This window comes from Triplophysa dalaica, chromosome 12 (assembly GCF_015846415.1).
Source record: "Triplophysa dalaica isolate WHDGS20190420 chromosome 12, ASM1584641v1, whole genome shotgun sequence".
NCBI classification, from domain to species: domain Eukaryota; kingdom Metazoa; phylum Chordata; class Actinopteri; order Cypriniformes; family Nemacheilidae; genus Triplophysa; species Triplophysa dalaica.
In genome coordinates, this window is record NC_079553.1 from 16,269,394 (window position 1) to 16,291,828 (window position 22,435).

The 22,435-nt window shown below is 39.4% G+C and overlaps 1 protein-coding gene across 1 annotated transcript in view; it reads left to right on the top strand.

The window, feature by feature from the left end:
* The window catches only part of bckdhb (branched chain keto acid dehydrogenase E1 subunit beta), a 95,135-nt gene that overhangs the window by 59,985 nt on the left and 12,715 nt on the right, over window positions 1-22,435 (top strand). Inside the window, exon 9 of the mRNA XM_056761704.1 lies at window positions 12,517-12,603. Within this exon, the coding sequence (XP_056617682.1) occupies window positions 12,517-12,603 (87 nt within the window). The remainder of the gene's footprint in view (window positions 1-12,516; window positions 12,604-22,435) is intronic.

The following is a 22,435-nucleotide window of genomic DNA, read 5'->3' on the forward strand; positions in this document are numbered from 1 at the left end:
GTCTGTGCTGTGGGGTGGTGGCCTGTTTTGATGAATAAAGGGCACGTCGGGTCTTGAGTGAACTTACTTTGGTTGAATGGGGATTTATGGGTCGTTTAGAGCTATTTCGGTCTGAGGTCTCCCTTGGCGTCCAGGATACTTATTGGGCAGGTCTGGCTGAGGACCTGATGCCCTGATGTGCCTGTGCATGAACACAGGCTATTACATTACACCTCATCCTCTTGTTTCTCAAGTCAAGCTGTGATTTGTGAATATTTCCACTTTGATAATTGTACAGGACCTTTTCTTTTTTTTGTTATTTTATCACTTTGATCATTAAAATTTGTAATCATGACTTTTTCAAATGAAAGCGATCTTACTATAACTCTATAACAGGGTTGGTATGTGTATTGTATACATGCATCTACTGGTGTGTATTTGCAGGGCTCTACACTGCGGCCAAATGGCAACTCCTTTCCGGCCCGTGTTTCTTAATGGTGCGACTGCCAAACTGAATATCAATTTATAATTTTTAACTTTCTAAATTTAATGCTGAAACATTATATTATGCAAGCGGCACATCCAGTCACTCCATGTCGTCTCCCCTCCTTCAGCCATTCGCTTATCTATCAGTGCCCCTGCCCCCAAAGACGTAATATGCGCGGGTACAGAGCTGGTGTAAGAGACGCATTTAATGCTATTGACAATGAAGCAGAAGGACTGATATAGCGGTGCTAAAATAAATATGCTTTGCCTGCAGAATACAAAAATTTCCCCAGCTAAGGTACAAAACAGCAACAATAACAAATTGTGTTGCCGGTGTTGTATTCAGTGCGAGGCTAATGCAGAAAACATGTTTAAACATCCGCGCCCTAAGAGTCAGAGCGCAAACTACTAAACTGAGTTCTCTTTCACCTCTTCTTACTCTGAAACAAACACATAAACACAAAATAACGTCACAATTCCCATATTAGCAAGGATTATGGTAAAAGTAATCAGTTTCAAGAACGTTCACAGATGGGAAACAAAACGCATGTGTCATTAGATCCTTATATCCGTATACACGCAACAACAACAAAAATCTGTATAATCGCTCTGAAAGAGGCAGCAGCATATTAAAGATCTCTTATTATAATGTTCCTCAATGAAAAAGGACGGGCCCAAAACATTTACTGATATTAAATGAATTGTGTTCTCCTTACATGAGTTGTTAAGATAAAGAAAAAAGTAACATACAATAATCTAGTCGTTAAAGATGTGCTTTAAATAAACTTTACACTTTCTGTTGAAAGAGCTTTGAAAGAGAGTTTATGTATAAGCAGAAAAATATATAAAATATATAATTTTATTAATTTGCAATTGATTTATTATTATGTATTAAACATCAGACTACCAGGACAGGGGCAACACTAACATTCAATTAATCTGTGAATTAATTCATTCATCACTAGTCAGTGAAGGTGACGTGAGCTTGTCTAGTTCAATTGCTCTGAAGCGAATCAAATCTTGAATTTCTAAGTGTATCTTGTAGGTTTGAAAATGTGCAGGAGTGATGAGTCAAGTCATTCTCACTGACATGTGTTTCACGTTCTTAAACAATACGCCTGGAAACAACAAAGCCAAATGAAGAAGCTCTATGAAGAAAGCTGTCGTGTTTACATCGGTGACAATGAACATTCATCTCAATCAACTAATCACTGATTTCTTAAAGGTAAGCGAGGTTATGGCATAAACTCATAAACGTTGTCGTAAAACTTTGAAACCTTTGTATACACACACCAGTCTGTTATCGCAGGGACATTTCCACAACCATAAAAAAGAAGTGGCATGAAGCGAAACGTGATTGGTTGCCGTAGAACTCGCACCGGGCACAGACAATGTAACCGCTCTCTTCGTCAGAGGAAAGATTGCCAGGCTGAACAAGCGCTCTGAATAGTCTCGATCACATTAGACGGTAATCCAAAGTCATTTAAATTCATCCTTCCCAAACTAGTACCACAGATACCTCTTGAAAGGTGCAGGATGAAATATCACTCCATTTGCCTGAGAACGGTGCAACAGGAGAGGCCAGGGCTGTATGTACAGAAGTGGGATTATGTCCACTATCCACAACTTCCCTGGCCAGAATGGCGCAATCAGAATCAGTGAATGTTTGAATTCCCCTACTCTCAGTAGTGTCAGCCGGATGAGGCTCAGAGGGGGAAGTGCCTATAAAAGTGCATTTGGCCATCTTCTTCCTTTAGAGAGAAAAACAGAGGGCACTGCACAATGTGAAGAGATCTAGGCCACGCCTGACTCGCCACCTGCGGGTGAATTGTCCAGTCCTCTTATCTGGAATTTGCCTTGACGACAAATCTGCTCCTCTGTTCAATATTCCCAGTACGTGTGCTTCCCCAATGACAGGAACCAGGTGCTGCTCCAGTCTCTGTTCTAGACTGTTTAGCTGGCGCGAGCCTACACCCCCTTGTCCATTTATGTATGCTACCAAGGTTGTGTTTTCCATTCTGACCGACACATGGAATCCCTGAAGGAAATGAACGTAGTGTTTAAGGGCGAGGAACACCATTAGTAGTTCCAGAAAATGTCTCTCTCTTAGAGTTGGAGACCACACTGCCTGCTCCAATTGTCCCTCGAAAACCTCTTTCCATCCAGTGAGTGACGAATCCGTCATCACCACTTTTCTTAAGAGTGACCAGACCTTACATCGTTACCTGTCAGAGGTAGGTGGGGTCTCACCAATCATGCACTCCTCTGAGACAATCACTTTACGCTGAGCTGCTATCCAAAGCTGAAATTCCCTCATTCTTAACAGGCCCAGGGGAATTATGACCTACCACAGATGCCATCAGACTATGGAAGCATATGTGCTGCAAAATTCAATTTGCAATGTAATATGCAAAATGTCAATGCAGTATGTAAATTGACAATGCAATTGTGTATCTAAATATACATTTCAAATAACGTATGTGCAACATTAGGTGCAAAATGAAAATAAAAATTCAATTATATCAATCACATTTGTAAGTTCCTACACTAGTTTTAATGTTATTTAAATTGATATTTTTAACGCTCTTTAAGTTGCAAAATTAAAATGAAAATGCTTTCCCGGATTGATTATACATATTTAAGATAGTCAAGCAAAACTGTAGCAAAAAGAAAATTCTAATGTCATTTTCCCTTAATGCATTAACAGGTTGAACATTTGGGATTGCATTTTCATTTACACACAGAGCGTTGAGTGGTGCAAAATTCAATGTGGACTTGAAAATGCATTTCGAGCTGACAACGCCCCACCCCGGTACAGCGTCATTGCATGAAGGCGGAGTCAGCATCGCTTGTTACAAGCATGGATGTGCGGCTACAAAGCTGATAAAAACATTAAATTGCATGCACACGAATTGGAGCACAAAGAAAAAAAATACTTGGGTGTTTTTTTAAGATTAGTACGTCTCTGTAGACGACAGAACTAGTAGCTACATTGCTACAATATTCTGCCTTATCAAGCGGGAGCTCGCCTCTTGAATGTCTTATAATCACTTGACTTTCTCATACGCGTTTCATCATGAACACATTCAGTATTTTGATAACTGTCTTTTTTGTCACAATATCTTCATACAATTGTTCAGAAATTGTCGTTTTGTGAGACCACTGTTCAGTAACTGTACAGTACAATCACAAACGCGATACGTCCACGTGAAATACTCCTCTGTACTGTGCTTCTTTCGTGCTTGAGGCAGTGTAAGGGGAGAGAATATGCAGAAATACACATAAACATTGCCAAAGTGGAGATCTGCCCTTACGAAAATTAACCTTGGTTTCTAATTCAACCGGATGCTGCAGTTTAGGCTGTGACAGATCCACTGTATAACTCGATTCCTGAAGTTAAGGAAATGTTGCACCACAAAAACAGTCAATATCTTAACATAATCCTTCAGAAACAAAGACAACAAATACTAAACGTGTATGTTCAAGTGATTTAACGCTTTTATTATCTCTGCACTCGAACGTGTTTTCAACACCTCAAAACAACACACCTCACTAGCAAATAGCGATGCTGGCTCCGCCTTCATGCAATGACGCTGTACCGGGGTGGGGAGTTGTCAGCTCGAAATGCATTTTCAAGTCCACATTGAATTTTGCACCACTCAACACGCGGTGTGTAAATGGAAATGCAATCCCAAATGTTCAACCTGTTAATGTTAATGCATTAAGGGAAAATGAAATTAGAATTTTCTTTTTGCTACAGTTTTGCTTGACTATCTTAAGCATATATAATCAATCCCGGGAATGCATTTCAATTTTAATTTTGCAATTTAAAGAGCGTTAAAAATATTCATTTAATTAATTTATTAAAACTAGTGTAGTAACTGACAAATGTGATTGATATAATTGAATTTTTATTTTCATTTTGCACTTAATGTTGTTTCAAATGTATATTTAGATACACAATTGCATTGTCAATTTACATACTGCATTGTAATTTTGCATATTGCATTTCCATTTTGCATATTACATTGGAAATTGATTTTTGCACCACATATGCTTCCATATCAGACCCAGTTACCGCATACACACCCTGAAAGAAACTGATTTCCCCTTCTGGAAAAGATTAATGCAGTTGTGTAATGACTTGATTTGTTCGTCTGATAAGAACCATTCTCCGTGATATGGTTAGGAAGTTCGTAACGTAAACTTTCTTTGGAATTACAAAGTACCGAGAGTAAAACCCCTTCTAAAATCTGAGCTGATTCCCTCTTTGCCATTGATATCACTACTCCATTGAATGTTGGAAGTTTTATAGTGAACTGGAGTCCTTAGCTCCTTTCTATTATGGTTAAAAACCAAGGGAACACTGTGCATACACACCAGCTCTCCTCTTGTGCACTGACTGTACACTGCTCTCTTTCGCCACTGGCGGTGTGGCGGCACCGCTCATTTGTGAAGATTGGGACATTTTGTCTCTTCTTCCCCCTTGAGGGTTGCCCCGTTTCACCACTGGCGGTGTGGCGGCGCCGCTCATTTGCGAAGATTGGGACATTCTGTCTCTTCTTGCCCCCTTGAGGGTTTGAAGGACGGTGCTTTTCAGCGGCCACAGCATAAAACCGTTGCATATTCCCGTCAGTAGACCCAAACAGTGCTTTGGGTTCAACGCGGGCGTCAAGAAAGTCCAATTTCCCTGGTCGCTTTTGCGATTTGTCTGCCGGTCTGACAGACGCCTCAGGCGTTCCCATAGTGAGATCATGAAATGATGTTAGAAAGAGAACTAATGGTTTCGTTGTTTTCTGCAGTGACTGTTTTCGAATAAAAGCAGTTGTCCACTTTATACCTTTTGTTTCGGGTTTAAAAAAATGTATGTTAATATTTAGATACTGTATATCGGCCAATATATTGGTTAACGGCTTCAAGTGTTAAATAATTATTGGTTATCATCATCATGGTACAGTAATTAAGTAACAATCATAGGTTTGTTTGCTTCTGAACTATCTGTGGAATGTGCTGGTCTTTAGTTTGAAGACACAAAATGCTCAATGCGAAGACTTTCCCTTACTTTCTAGGTTATTTTAATCTACTGCACTGCATCTGGGTCTGGTTACTTCATTTGTTGGCCAGGTCCTGAAAGTCCTGTGACTGTCCTTAATCGAATCAACAGTCATCCGTTAAGGAAGTTTTGCCAACCGAACAAGTGTGTCCATTGAGCAACTCGCTGTCTGTTGAGAAATATGAGACGGGCATTAGAAAATGCCTTTATTCACACACCCTTACTTGTAATCTTATTGAAATCTCACATCATAGCGTACAGTTTCAAAAAATCTGCTGCTGATCCCCCTTCTCTATTCAGTCTTTCACTGAGGTCTGATACATTGGTCTTTACTGAAAGTGTGTGTATAATTAAATGATTTAATTTATTTATTCATATTTTATTGGCCCATTGGTAAACATAGTTGCTGAGTGATAAGTTGCAAACAAAACTTCAGATAGAAGTTATTGCGGGATACTTTTCACCACAACTGGCTGTGGCAGAGACCAGTAAGCTTCATACTGTAGAACTGACATTGTCCTGCTCCAATCTGATCTAAACTTTCCCTCTGCAAACGTAAAGCCAAATTTTCCAGACGTTGATTGTTTTTAATGGTGGTTGTGTAACAAAGCTTTTCAGAGGCCGATCAGTCTTTTTTTCCAATTCAAAAATCAAAATATTTTTCTCACTTACAGTGTGTCCTCTGCAACAAACTGCAACAAACTTGACTTGCATCATTTTGATATGGCTAGCTTTTTACCAAGTATTACAAATTGGCACCAAAACACTTAAATAAATTTGACTTTAACATGAACTGTAAAAACAGGAATAAGCTCTTCATTTTGTTCAGAGTGTTTATTTTGCTATCCTAACTATATAGTATCTGTAGTAGAGTAGGCGGGCGAGACCGTGGTTCGAGTCCGATGAGTAATTGTGAATTAGCGCCAGCTGTGCGCACACCGGGCTCGAATCACGTAGGAGATAGGGAGCATATAAAAAGAGCGAGCGACCGGACCGTCGAAGAGAGAGGACCGGGCCCGGACACATGTTAAGTTTATATTTATGTTCTTGTGTTTTGTATTTATGTTTGGTTCGCCGGCGGTCATCCGTGAGGGGCCGCCGGCTGTTATTATTTCTGTTATTAAATGTTTAAATGTTTGCCGGTTCCCGACTCCTTCCTTCCATTTTATGGAGATTTATTACATTGGTGCCGAAACCCGGGAGGAAGGAGAGACATGCTGTCGGAGAGTCCTCGCCACCGAGTGGCCTCGCGGTGCCGGAGAGTTCGGTGAAGCGGTGGCTCCTGGGAAGCGGAAGTGCACAGTGCGGCCACCGTCAAAACTTCGGTGGAACAGCGACCTTTGCTGCCGCGCCCCTGGGTCGAGGTGGGGTGGCTTTTGTCCAAGCGGGAGTGGGGGGGTTGCCGCCGTCCGCCAGAGGCCGGAGCCTGCGTCCGTCCCCCGAGGGGGAGGAGCAGGGGGCGAAAGTGCCGAGTTCGGCCACCACCTGCCAGAGGCCGGAGCCTGCGTCCGTCCGCCCAAGGGGGAGGAGCAGGGGACGGGGAACCCTCCCCCAACTCCCAGATAAAGGAGGTGACAATGTGCACCTACACGATTTGTACATCTGGACCATCTGTCATAATCAGAGTAAACCAAGTTAGGCATCACAGACATTTTTCTCCAGAATCAACCCACTGAACTCATTGCAAGTTATATTTAGATCTTTCTTCGCAATTTAAAGCTTAAAGACAGATTATAATCTTGGAATGCGTGGCCAAATGTCTCTGGAGCATACATGAATGACAAACCCACTGTGAATACCACAAAATCAGAGGTCTCAAAAACAATACCTCAGATTGTTTAGTCATACGCGAACACTATGACCAGAGCAAAATGCAATCTTTAAACCTCAGTATTGACTGCTCTGCTTATTAGAAAATGTCCACTATGAGTAATGCACTTTAAAATTCTAATTATTTTGTTATGTACTCATGTCATTTCTAACCTAGGTGCTGTTTTTATTTATGTCATTATTTTTGTAGATTTTTATAAAGAAATATAAGCAGCTCTTTCATATCACAAGTCATTAACCAGCTTTACCAGGCTATAGACTAGACCACATACCATTCTCATGATCTTTAAAGTTATTCAGTCCGAGGGAGTACACTCTTAAAAATAAAGATGCTAAATTCTCAACTCAACTCAATTTTATTTATATAGCGCTTTTTACAATTTTCATTGTTACAAAGCAGCTGTACATGAGACACATTGAAAACAAGTATGAATTCTAAAGCAGCCCCCCCGGCCAGGCAGATAGTGCAAAATAATATGCAAACGGTGGTGAGGAACCCAAAACTCCCATCGAGAAAAAAAACCTCAGGGGAACCCAGGCCCAACCAGGGGATTCCAGTTCCCCTCTGGCAAAAGCTGCTGCCTCTGCACAAGCTCAACAGTGCTTGCACAACAAGGCTTAATAAAAATATAAAAATTAAGGATTTAAGATTATCATTAACAATCTAATAGCATTTGAAATGTTGTAGGAAAAACAAAGTTATCGCGTCCTTTATCCAGCTCTATCCTCTTAGCTCTTGTCAGGTCACCGCTTTCCATTCTCAGCTCTGCCATCAGGTCTGGGCATGAACTGCATCCTGCGGTAACCTTGGAACAAAGAGACAAGACTGGCTGAGAGTAGAGTACTGTTCTGCACTCTTTGATGCAGCAAGTACATCATTTGTTGTTGGATGTGTTCCTGGTTCCGGTTGATCTAAATAATGCAGCCTAAATCCTCTGAGGATTAATATTATGGAGGTGTAGTGTATGCAAGATTAAAAAGATGAGTCCTTAGTCTAGATTTAAACTGACAGAGTGTGTCTGCCTCCCGGACCGTGCAGGGAAGAATATTCCAAAGTTTAGGCGCTAGATAAGAAAAGGATCTACCACCTGCACTTGATTTTGAAATTCTAGGTATTACCAACTGACAGGACGCCTGAGAGCGTAATGTACGCGGAGGTCTGTAATACAATTGAAGTTAATTCAAATACTGCGACGCTAAACCATGTAGGGCTTTATAGGTAATAAGCAAGATCTTAAAGTTAATGCGATGCTTTATAGGTAACCAGTGCAAGGTTGACAGAACCGGGGTTATATGCTCATACTTTTTTGTACGTGTAAGAACTCGAGCTGCCGCGTTTTGAACCAGTTGCAGTTTTTGTAATAGGCCCGCAGGGCAACCACCTAGAAGTGCATTACAGTAATCTAGTCTTGATGTCATGAATGCATGAATTAATTTCTCTGCATCTGACAGTGACAGCATATGACGTAATTTAGATATATTCTTAAAATGGAAAAATGCAATTTTACATGTGTTGGCGACATGGCTTTCAAATGACAGAGTACTATCGAATACAACGCCAAGATTCTTAGCTGATGACGAGGATTTTATGGAGCATCCGTCAATCGTTAAGCAGTATTCTTGGTTGTTTCGCATAGCAGTTTTCGGTCCAGTAAGTAACACTTCTGCTTTGTCCGAGTTTAGTAGTAAAAAATTGTTACTCATCCACATTTTTAAGTCAACTATGCAATCCTTTATTCGATGAAACTGCTGGGTTTCGTGAGGCTTCGAGGAAATATAAAGTTGAGTATCATCAGCATAACAGTGAAAGCTAATTCCGTGTCGCTTTATTATATCTCCTAGAGGTAGCATGTATAATGCGAAGAGCAGAGGCCCCAAGACTGAGCCCTGTGGTACACCGTACTGGACTTGTGATTTGCGGGACGCCTCATTGTTTATTGCTACAAATTGAAAACGGTTGGATAAATAAGACTTAAACCATTTCAATGCTATTCCGTTAATGCCGACGTAATTTTCGAGTCTATGTAGAAGTATGCTGTGGTCAATGGTGTCAAATGCAGCACTGAGGTCTAGCAGCACCAATAACGAAATACAGCCACGGTCAGATGCTAAAGAATTTGTAACTCTTATCAAAGCAGTCTCTGTACTGTGACATGCTCGAAATCCAGACTGGAATTCATCATTAATGTCATTCCTTTGGAGGAAGGAGCATAATTGAGTTGAAACTACTTTTTCCAGAACTTTAGATATAAAAGGTAAATTCGATATAGGCCTGTAATTCCCTAGTTCTTTTGGGTCGAGTTTGGTTTTTTTTAAAAGCGGCCTTATAACAGCCACCTTAAATGCTTTAGGCACATGTCCTAATGTCAGAGATGAGTTAATAATACTGAGAAGAGGATCTATAATTTCTGGGAGCATTTCTTTCAGTAGTTTTGTAGGTATAGGGTCTAGCATGCATGTTGTTGATTTGGATGATCTAATGATTTTAGACAGTTCATCGTGATCTACTGTAGAAAATAATTGCAATTTCTCCTTAGGGGTGCTGTAGTTAGTTTGTTCAGCGAATTTCCCTACAGGTTGCATTGTTATAATTTTTTCTCTTATATCTTGGATTTTACTCGTGAAGTAGTAATCTGACGTCGATGACGACTTATTTTTTGTTAATTTAGCCACGGTGTTAAATAAAAACCTAGGGTTGTGATGGTTTTCCTCTATTAGTGTTGAAAAGTAGGCGGATCTAGACGTTTTTATGGCATTCCTGTAGTTTCAAATACTATCCTTCCATGCTATACGAAATACCTCTAAATTAGTTTTCTTAAAGTTGCGCTCCATTTTCCGGGACGCTTTTTTTAGAGTCTGAGTGTGTTCATTATACCACGGTGTTGGGCTGCTATTTTTAATTTTCTTTAAACGCAGAGGAGCAACTGTGTCTAATATTTCCGAGAAAGTAGAGTTAAAATTTTCAATAGTAGTGTCAAAATCGTCAACGTTTTTACTCATGCTAGATATTTTAGACAATTCAGGCAGATTATCGAGAAACGCATCTTTGGTAGTTGAAGTAATCGTTCTACCATATTTGTAACAAGGAGTTTGATTTGCAGCCGTAGGCCATTGAAGCAAACATAATATCAGATAATGATCCGAAATGTCTTCACTCTGCTGAACGATTTTAACATCGTCCACATTTATACCATAAGAAAGTATTAAATCTAAAGTATGATTACGAAGGTGAGTGGGTCCTGACACATGTTGACTAACGCCCATGGAGTTAAGAGTGTCTTTGAAAGCCAGTCCCAAGGCATCTGTATCATTGTCTACATGGATATTAAAGTCACCGACGATAAGGACTCTATCTGCGTCCAGTACTAGTTCTGATAAGAACCCACCAAAATCTTTAATAAAATCTGTGTGGTGCCCTGGGGGCCTATATACAATAGCTAGAATAAATTTTAAAACTGTTTTGTCCTTAGTATTAGTTGTCGATACGTGAAGTACCATGACTTCAAAAGAATTGTATTTAAAATTAGACTTCTGAGAGGTGATACAAGAATTATTGTAAAGTGCAGCGACACCTCCCCCTCTACCTTTTAGACGAGGGTCGTGTTTATAGTAATAATCTTGGGGAACGGATTCATTTAGAGTAATATAATCATCTGGCTTTAGCCATGTTTCTGTCAAACAAAGCATGTCTATTTTATGATCGGTTATCAAATCGTTTACAAAAAGTGCTTTATTTGAGAGAGATCAAATATTAAGCAATCCGAGTCGTAACAGTTGATTATCTGTATTTTGTTCATGTTTGATTTGTTTAACGTTTATTAAATTACTTTCAAGAGGTTTACGCATTATCTTATGTTTGCTAATCCGGGGGACAGACACAGTCTCTATTTTATGTTGTTTGTAAAAAGGGATTAAATGATGCCACAGAACCATTGTTGGCTTCATGGTTCCATCAGGGGTTTAGCACAAAGTTTTACTTTTATTCCTTTGGCAGACGCTGTTATCCAAAGCACGTTACAAGCAGGAGAGCATATAAACATTTTGTCAACAATAAAACTGTGTTTTAGATAAACTTTTTTTCTTAAAAACTTTTCTATTCTCTATGCTCTTTTCTTTTTTGATAACCTAATTTTATTCTTCATGCTTTGTAGTGCAAGGCTCCTTTCTAAGTTACAAGCTGAAAGTAGCCGACACAGCGCCGGATTACAAGACAAAACCATTTTTTTCTTTTGATAAGGGGATTGCTAACTTGGGTGTGCACAATAACATTTCTCATTTTATAAGTGACAAAAACAATAGATAGCATATTACCATGTAACTATGGTTATTCTATGGTAAATCTCTTTAGAACCCCTTTGCTTAAATGTTAAAAAAAAAATTATGTTACCCTAATTATATTTGAAAAAGTTTGAAATGCATTTATTATTAATAAAAAAATTAAGATGTCAACTGCTACAATAGTGTTATCTCTGCGTGAGACCTCAAGAAGCAGGTTCAAATTGTAGGCTAAGTGTTGATATTTTAAAGATGCTAAAATTTTAATTGTATTTTTTTTTTTTTTTTTTTCTAAATGTTTCCAGGCTTGTCTATGTATTGTTCAAGACCATCAGATCTCTATTAAGTGAGCCACTGGTAGCACTTTTTAACAAGTTACTGTATGTTCACACAGTCGCCATCGAGAGCATCAAAAATCGCCCTGGCCACCCTGACAACAACTCTGTAGAAAGATTTGTGGAAGCTCTGGAGCTCTGACGTAGACCAAATTATACAGGGCTGCTTTCTCTGGAATCCTCTCAAGCAGGGGACTTCTACGTTCCGATTGGTTCCCCCGAACCGCGTCATCGATCATTACCATAAAGTTGACCTGATTTCAACTCTCTTCAACGGCCAAAACAGCTTGCCGGCTCACATTGAAAATAAATGACTTCCGGCCACTTTGACGCTCTCGACGGCGGCGGTGTGATCACAGCTAGGCAGCTGAGTTTACGCCTCTGGTCTAATGCTTTTGAATTTACCACTGAGCTGCAAGTAATTTTGACTGACTTTAAACGGAACAAATTTAGTCATCTGTTCATATGTCACTGTGCACATAGGTGTACATATTTCATCGGTCAGTTTTTATTTTTGGTTCTTTTGCTATTGTTAAAATATTTTCTCATTTCTTGTAGTCTGTGGTGAAGACAGGTCGCCTGCTCATCAGTCACGAGGCTCCGGTGACAGGAGGATTTGCTGCTGAGATCAGTTCTGCAGTTCAGGTAAAAACTGCAGTGAAATTAAGTTGCAGAGGTGAGACCTGATTTGATCTTGAGAAGTGAGTGTTTTATACCATAGCCACGTGGTTGAATTGGAGGGGCTTAGCATTTAAGAGTGTTTAGAAGAACTGATGTTCATACACATTTTATAAGAACAACATTACAGTTACATTTACACGTTTGGCAAATAAATTTATCCAAATGCACTTACAGTGCTTTTTGATCAGGTCTTTGCATTCCTTCAACGCTACCTTTTTTGTGCGCTACAGGAATAACACACCAATAAACCATGCATTGTATGCATTGTAACCAACCATTTACATCAAGAAAAAATGAATTGGTATAACACACTCAGAATAGCACAGCACTTATATCTGTCTGCTGCAGGTACATTTCAGGAGATACAAAGAATGCAATCTGCTCGCGGATTTGGTTTATACCAGTTACAAAACACACAATCGACTTGATTTGAAGCTCACAAAGAAGCTTTCACTTCAACTAAGTAAACAGTGACATTAAACAGGCACTTTTTTTCGATAGACACATGACCAGAACTTGTCCTTAGCTGGGTTTTATTAGTATTTCTAATGGCCCTCAAATCATACGTCTGTCTGGTAGAAAAGAGCAATAAATTATCCAGATATCGGCCTGAGGTCATAGTCGCAGTCAAAGCATTTTTATTTTTCACTAAACAGCACGCAGTTTAGTGCAGCTGAAGGTACCTTTCGTGCACACAGATGCACATTCATGTGCACCCCGGGTCTTGCCGAGCTAATTCCGACTGTGACCATTTTATCAAGAGATTCACCCATGCATAGATGCAGAGGCAGTCTTTGATGCGGACATCAGTCACGTTTTTGACGTCGTAGGTCGCTATTGAACCCCATAACCTTAAAGCCAGAAACATGCTCATACACACAAATAAAGATGTCAGTTGCTAAACAAAATTCTTCTGGTAAAAATATCCAATTCTTTAGAGACATAAGTTTGAACTCTTGACTTTTGGTAAACAGTAGCAATAGAAATGCATCCTAAAATACCCCATTAACCACATTGTATTGACCTGGCAACCACTCAAAACACCTTACTGAAAGATCTGAGCATTGAAAGAAATATCCGACTGTTAGAAGAGACAACTGTCCTGTTATTCAAAGACTGAGGGGCTGGAACACAGCTATTATTCAGATAGATCTCAGTGTTCCTAGACAACTCGATGGACTAGTTTGAATAATTGGATATTTTCTCTTTATGTGAGTGTATAAAGCAGCCAGACCATCTGGAATTGAACTGTGTATGTGTGTGTTAACGTCATTATATTTACACTATGCCCTGCCTTTTAAACTCTGTAAATAAATAGAAATAAATGCTTTAGTTCCAGGTAAAAGTAAAATAAAAGTGTTTAAAATAATTTAGTACAAAGTCTGTGGTCACGTCCACTATATGGACGCAGAAGTTCACAACTTTAGCTTCTTTATTGTAAACTTCCTTAATTTACTTTAGTTTATTTAGGTTATTGATTCATTATCTTGGACCGTTCACAAAATCTAACAATGAGAAAAAGGCACTTTGTGCCACTTTGTAGCTTCAAGGTAATTTCTGCAGTCCCTTGGCAGGTAAATTTAGATGGCATAAAACATACATTTACATGTATATACACAACTTAAAACTAAGAAACATATTAAAAATTTAAAGCAAAAATAAACATACAGCATCCATTTAGTGTTAAAAAAGTATTTTTCTAAAATCCAGGTTTTTTACAAAACTTACCAACATCTGTACATGTTTTAAGATAATCAATGAACTTAGTCTTTTTCATATCAGGCAATTAAGAAATAGAATAACATTTTCAAAGCTTATTTATACTGTACTTGCATCATATCCCATAATAAAGATACTGAAATGAGCTTTTATCAAAGACTTCTACAGACGTTCTTTACATGTGTTTAAGTTATGTCGTAAAAACTGACATTTCCTGTGAAAACAGACGCAATAAGTTAGATGATACATTTTCATTATTACACCGTGCTCTGCAATATTTTGATGGAATACTCTGATCAGATCAGTCAACTATTCCATGATGATCAGACATTCCAAGGTCTGTTTTTCCCTTTAGCAACCACTTAAACTAATGATGCAAGGTCTTGCGTCTGCAAGGTCTTGCGGGTACTGCAAGTCATTGGCCATAAAATAATTAACTAATAATAATATTATATGTAAATAGATTTTTTGTATTTATTACACGGCTCGTTGGAATAGTTGATTCTGATTAGCCAGTCGTGACATTTGCAGGTTTCGTAGTCTCAGATAACAACCGCTCAAAACTAATAACCCACGGTAACCTGGATGCAGCAAATCATTTTGATTTTTTTTACAAATTAAATATAAATATGTCTTTTAATAACATATATGATATTAGATTTACAACTAATTAAACTAAATTGCCTGTTCGTGACAATTGAACGTTTTTCTTACCTTAAAACTGGTTTTCCCCTCAGAAGGTCTGCATTCTGTAAAAATTAGCTAATCAAATATTTAAAATTCACATTTCATGTCTAGTTTTTTTTGTTATGGGGCAAATAACTGTGTAATAAGCGAAATAATGTACAAGCAGCTGGGTGTTATCGTGCCCCTTCTGTGTGATCCCTCCGCTTTGCATGATCACACTGTCGGGGCTCATATTTGCGAAAACAACCTGCTGCCTGTACATTATCCCACTTATTACATACAGTGCATCCGGAAAATATTTACAGCACTTCACTTTTTCCATGTTTTGTCATGTTACAGACTTATTCCAAAATGGATTAAATTCATTATTTTCCTCACAATTCTACAAAAAAATTGTACAAAAAGAAGTTTTTTTGAAATCTTTGCAAACTTTTTTAAAAATAAAAAATGAAAAATGAAAAAAGTACATCTACATAAGTGTTCACAGCCTTTTCTCAATACTTTGTTGTAGCACCTTTGGCACCAATTACAGCCTTGAGTCTTTTTGAGGATGATGTCACACCTATTTTTGGGCAGTTTCTCCCATTCTTCTTTGCAGGACCTCTCAAGCTCCATCAGGTTGGATGGGGAGCGTCGGTGCACAGCCATTTTCAGATCTCTCCAGAGATGTTAAATCGGGTTCAAGTCTGGGCTCTGGCTGGGTCACTCGAGGACATTAATAGAGTTGTCCTGTAGCCACTCCTTTGTTATCTTGGCTTTTTGCTTAGGGTCATTGTCCTGTTGGAAGATGAACCTTCGCCCCAGTCTGAGGTCCAGAGCGATCTGGAGCAGGTTTTCATCAAATGTCAGGATGTCTCTGTACATTTCAGCATTCATCTTTCCCTCGATCCTGACTAGTCTCCCAGTTCCTGCCCCTGAAAAACATCAGCACAGCATGGTGCTGCGACCACCATGCTTAACTGTAGGGATGGTATTGGGCAGGTGATGAGCGGTGCCTGGTTTCCTCCAGATATGACGTTCAATCTTGTTTCATCAGACCAGAGAATTTGTTTTCTCATGGTCTGGAAGTCCTTCGGGTGCCCTTTGGCAACCTCCAGGCGGGCTGTCGTGTGCCTTTTCAGTCTTCCGTCTTGCCACTCTGCCATAAAGGCCTGATTGGTGGAGTGCTGCAGAGATGGTTCTTGTGGAAGGTTCTCCTCTCTCCACACAGGCAAGCTGGAGCTCTGTCAGAGTTACCATCGGGTTCTTGGTGACCTCCCTGACTATGGCCCTCCTCCCCAGATCGCTCAGTTTGGCCGGGCAGCCTGCTCTAGGAAGAGTCCTGGTGGTTCCAAACTTTTTCCATTTACGGATGATGGAGGCCACTGTGCTCATTGGGACCTTCAATGCTGCAGACATTTTTCTGTACCCTTCCCCAGATCTGTGCCTCGATAAAATCATGTCTCGGAGGTCTACAGACAATTCCTTTGACTTCATGGCTTGGTTTGTGCTATGACAGTGGTCACCAACCCTGTTCCTGGAGATCTACCGTCCAGAAGATTTTAGCTCTAACCCCAATCAAACACACCTGAACTATCTAATCAAGGCGTTCAGGTTTGCTTAATAATTAGAGACAGGTGTGCTGAAGCAGGGTTGAAGCTACAGTCTGCAGGAAGGTAGATCTCCAGGAGCAGGGTTGGTGACCACTGTGCTATGACATGCACTGTTAACTGTGGGACCTTTCTATAGACAGGTGTGTGCCTTTCCAAATCATGTCCAATCAACTGAATTTACCACAGGTGGACTCCTATCAAGTTGTAGAAACATCTCAAGGAAGATCAACGGAAACAGGATGCACCTGAGCTCAATTTTGAGTGTCATGGCAAAGGATGTGAATACTTGCGTACATGTGCTTTTTTCTATTTAAAAAACATTTGCATTTGCATTTCAACTTCTTTCACTTTGTCATTATGGGGTATTGTTTGTAGAATTTTGAGGAAAATAATTAATTTAATCCATTTTGGATTAAGGCTGTATCATAACAAAATGTTGAAAAAGTGAAGCAATGTGAATACTTTCCGGCTGCACTGTACATAGCTACTTGCTTATTAGATTTTTTTATAAGTTTATTTGTAACAAAAACAATCATTCTGCGAGAAAAGACTTTCTCATTGGCCTTTAGCAAACACACAACATTCAAACAAGATGAACATGCAATTTGGTTTAATCACTTGTAGAATAATCTGATAAATGTCATTGGATATTTATATTTCTAAGCAAGTTATGTTTAAGGTCATGATGGCTCACAGTACCTGGATGACTCTTGCTGCATCCAAATTGCATACTGTGACAGTACAAACTGAATTTAAAACAGTACCTGCTTATCGACCACTAAAAAATGTTCTAGATAGTATGAGTGGGAGTAGTATTAAATACATTTCAGACACACTGCATGCGCTATGTTTCATTATAATGTGACCCGGATGCTCTTCAACCTATGACGTATTAAAAACATCCTGTATGTTTGCGTTGATAAAAAAAATGATTTGTCCATATTAATACTGCTCGTATACAGACATTTTAAGGTAAGTATATTTTGTGTAATAATGTGCTGCCTATAATAAAAACAGAATTTTTACAGACGTTGGCTTGAGACTAGGTAACACTTTTCTTTTCTCCTGCATTTCCAGTAAGATAGTTGTGAGGTTTGATCTTGCATGATCTGTGGATGGTCTGAGAGGAATTGGGTAGAAGCTGTTCTGTGGACATATGGCAGGTTGGCAGGCGTACTTCTGCTGTGGAACTAAATATTAAATTACATAAAATTACCCCTGGAAACAAACCAGAGGAAAATGGAATGGTTTTGTAATTCAATGTTTAGCCAATGGTGAGTCAATCCTAAATGTTTGGGTATTGTGGTGATTTAGGCCCCATAAATGGTGGAGGAAAAAGCTGCTTTCACTCAATGAGTTTATTTTTTAGAAGTGTAACATGTAATGCTGAATTAGTTTTAGCTTCTATTTAATTAACATGCAGATAAGGTGAACTGGAGTCCCTAAATTGTGAGTGCCCTGCAATGGACTGGCGTTCTCTCCAAGGTGTACATCGCCTGTGACCCAAAATGCTGGGATAGGCTACAGCCATCCCTGTGCAAGAAGACAAGTGTATTTTTGCTCCATAAACACATTTCCCCATGTTCATATCAATCCACAGGGGAAAATGTGCTTGAAAATATTTTTTTGAATTTCCTCCAGTTTTTCAAATTACCCAGCGAATAAATGTGTGACTGCCAACATTTAAACTGCAATTTGTTAAAATAATAGTTTGGCGTGATAAGTGAAAACTGTCATTATGTACTCATTGTCAGTATCACACTACAGTAATCAGAAACCACATTGAGTTAATCTCAAATGAATGATTATCTGTAGGACAGGCATTATCAGGCCGTCGGTAATGTATAGAGCAATAGATCTGAGGCCAACTTTTTGACCACTTACAACAGCTGTGGGGATGATGTTCAAGGACCTGCTTCAAAACATCAGAGGTTTTCCTGACATCTCTCCTCAGGCTTTTCAAGGCTGGCCTCTGAATGCAAATCTGAAACAGATTTTTCTGTTTATACAGGCCATCATATGAGACAAACACACAGCTTTTAACATAGCTTGATGCTCCTTTGTAGCTATTTCAGAAACACTAGCAGAACAAGTTCACCCGAAGTGCAAGATGTTTCATGCTTGGCCCACGTGTTTGCCTCGTTTGGATTTGGACGTGGATATGCTTTAGCTTGCCTCGTTTGGATTTGGACGTGGACATGCTTTAGCTTGCCTCGTTTGGATTTGGACGTGGGCCATTTTTAGCTGTTAATAGTCTGAGTTCTCTTGAACTCTAGATTTCAGCGTTGGCTGTGTATCAGAGAACCATTCTTAGCGTTTCCTGATGCACAAGTTTTTTTGGTTAAGGGTAGTCTTTAAAACAAGAGAAGTTTTATGCTTTAGGATTGGGTTTGCTGGACTTGCATGTGTGGTGTTCAAACCTTATTATGCAGACCTTCAAAAGCATGATTTAAGAGAACAATGTGCAAGAAAACCACCCACCAAGAGAGAAACCTTGTGATGGAGGATTTGGTTTCACCAGTCACAGCTGTATGGGAGAAGCAAAAGAGAAACCACTTTTAAAGTGGCATCTCTACTTCAGTTTCCCAAAAGACAATTGGTAGACTCCAGGCAGCTGGAGGAAAGCTATTTGGTCTTACTGAACTGTTTGGCAATCAGACTTAATTACATGTTTGGCATTAGCTAGAATACTCTATATTATAACAAAAACTGTCTTTACTGTGAAGCTTTTTGGTGGCAGCATTGCTGTGGGGATGAAAATGAAATAAAATCTCTTTATTGTCACTGAAAGAATGTAAACTTCTTATGTCCCCTATCTAAACAATATTCTACGGTTGAAGAGTCTAGTCGACGGAACACACAGAGTTTGCAGATCTGGAGACAAAGTTTGACACAGACACAACTGCTTGTTCAATCAGAGTCCAAAGTTTATTGTATTAAGGACTAATACTTATACGTTTGCATCAGGAGGCGTCATATAAAACCACCAAAACAGTGGAAAATCACCAGACTTTCTGTTTAGTCTTTCCTCCTGAATAATCAGATATGATTACATATTTAATATTACAATAACAGAACAATCGTCCATAGGCATCATTAGGAACCTTGGTATGGAGAACAACAGATACTTATATCAACATAAGACAACATGACATGATAGAACTTTCAACGAGGTTAAACAACAAGAATGAAAGGCACATCTAATATGAATAGAAGCTAATATTAATAGGAATGAATACGAATGAATACATATGATACATGAACTTTGTATTAAACACAGATGCAATATTTGTAGAGGACAGGACGAAATCCAGATTCTCACAATGGCCACTTTCAGACCAACGGTCTTACAAGCAGTCCTGTGTCCCTTTAAAGAACAAGGTGTTAATACAAAATCTTTAATAAAATGATAGTTCCATTCGCGTATTTTTAAGTGGTTTTCCTTCTTGAATATACAGAGTCATTTGTACTATTAGAGACATTTGTTTTGGCATCTCGTAGTTACCATCATCATTTAAAATCATGTCTGTTGTAAGCAGTTAATTTCTCTCTAATTTTACTTCTTAATTTAGGATTATACCAGTGATTATTATACTTATTAGGATTAGAATAATCGTTGTTCCACGCAGTCCACCTGGCTGCCTGAAAGGGTGCCATGGCCTGTTAGGTTCTATCATTTAAGAATTTAAGAATATCTGGGCCAAACACAATAAGGGCTTCTGTAAGTGTGCACGCAGTATAGGAATTGATATCTAAGAATTCCATGGGAAATTTGCACTTAGGATAACAATTTTTCCCTTTTTCCTTTTAAGAATAGAATTTGGCCCTCAATGCACCTCAGGGGAAGCTACAGAGTCAGCACTGTTGGCTCAATGGGCCTCCTATCTTCTTGCTTTGGGTGGCCCCCACCTCACGAAAGGTAGTTCTTTCCTCAGCTTAGTTAGTGCTTTCTGCACCCTGAGGTGTAGTAAGGTGAATCCCCTGTTGAGATTCTATGTTAAATTGGAGCTTGCCTGCTCTCCTGAAGAACACAACTTCAGTCTGGAAGCGTTTATCCACTGTGGCTGGTAGTCCGTCATAACTCCTGTCCGTGTTACGGCAATCACAGTTGCTGGTCTGTGGTACTTTGGTTCTCCAACCTTTGTTGGCTTCAGATTCCTCACAAAGACCTTTTGTCCTTGAACAAAGTTATGAGTAAGCTGCTCTGAGGGAAGAGCAAGGCACAAAGAAACATCAGCACATATAGAATTTAACTTTTCGACTAGGGAAGTCACATAGTCCTCCTGGATCACCTTCAGATCACCTAAAGAAGAAATACCAGACCGGCCTTTGACCCACGGGGTCGGGAAAGGTCTACCCATTAGTATTTAGAACGGTTACAATTTTGTCGTGGAAGATGGGGTCATTCTTATTTCTGCCAAGACTGCGGGCAATAAATCAACCCACTTTCTTCCTGTTTCAAGTACAGCTTTTGTTATTCGTGTTTTCAGTGTTCGATTACATCTCTCCACGACTGCTGCACTTTGCGGATGATATGGAATATTAAAATGCCAATCAATAGACAATGTTTTTGCTAAGAGCTTTGTTACCTTTGACGTGAAACTCGTCCCGTTATCCGATTCCAATCTGGCCGGAACGCCCCACCTGGGCACAATCTCCTTCGTTAAGATTTTGACCACTGTTTTAGCATCTTCCTTTGAGCATGGAAATGCTTCAGGCCACTTTGAGAATCGATCAACAATTACCAAAAGATATTTCAGATTACCTATTGGCGGCATGTGCGTAAAATCAATATGTAAATGTTGAAAAGGAGCTTCCGGATGTGTCAATGCATCGTGCTTAGCTGATTTGTGCGGATTTACCTGTTAAGCATGTTAAGCATGCATCCAAAACAAGCTTTGCTGTTTTATGAACATCGGCTATACAGTACAATTGATTAATTGCTTGAACTACTTTTGCAAAACTGGTGTGAAATAACCCATGGTAATGTCTTATTAGGATAATTAACCCTAATTTCGGTAGTGCTATTCTACCCTGTCCATCTCTTATAATCCCTTCCTTATCAGGAGTGCAAACATTTTTTTTTCCAATGCTCTAAGTCTCCTTGTGTTGTTTGACTTTGCAGGAATTTGATATCAATGTCAGATACATTCGTTATGTGCACCGTCATTGCTACCTTTGTTTCATTTTTTGGATGAAATGGTGATTTAATCTGAGCTTGGGCTGCTGCCTTTGCAGCTTCATCAGCCCTTCTGTTGCCTATAGCCTGTAAATCCTCCCCCGAAGCGTGACCCTTGACCTTTACTATGGCCACTTCGAGCGGAAGCTGAACTGCTTCAGTTAACTGTCCTATCAGATTTGCATGTGCAATTGGCTTTCCATCAGCAGTTTTAAAACTTCTCGCTTCCCACATTCTGGCATAATGGTGAAGAACACTCCAAGCATACCGAGAATCGGTGTGAATTGTTACTCGCTTTCCTGTCATCAGCTCACATGCCCGGATTAATGCTATCAACTCTGCAGTTTGAGCCGAATTGTAATCTAGAGCAAAAGCTTCTTTTACCTCTCCTGACTCGGAAACCACAGCATAGCCACAGAGGTAGACACCGTCAGATGGCTTTGAACAAGACCCATCAACATAAATGTGTTCTCCCCCCTCTAGGGACGTATCCAACAGATCGAACCTAGAAGAGTAAGAGGTGGTCAGTTCAAAGATGCAATCATGTTCAACATTAAAATCTGCCATGTCTACCATACCCAAAATACCCATTAATGTTTGGATTAATGTTTGCTGTAGT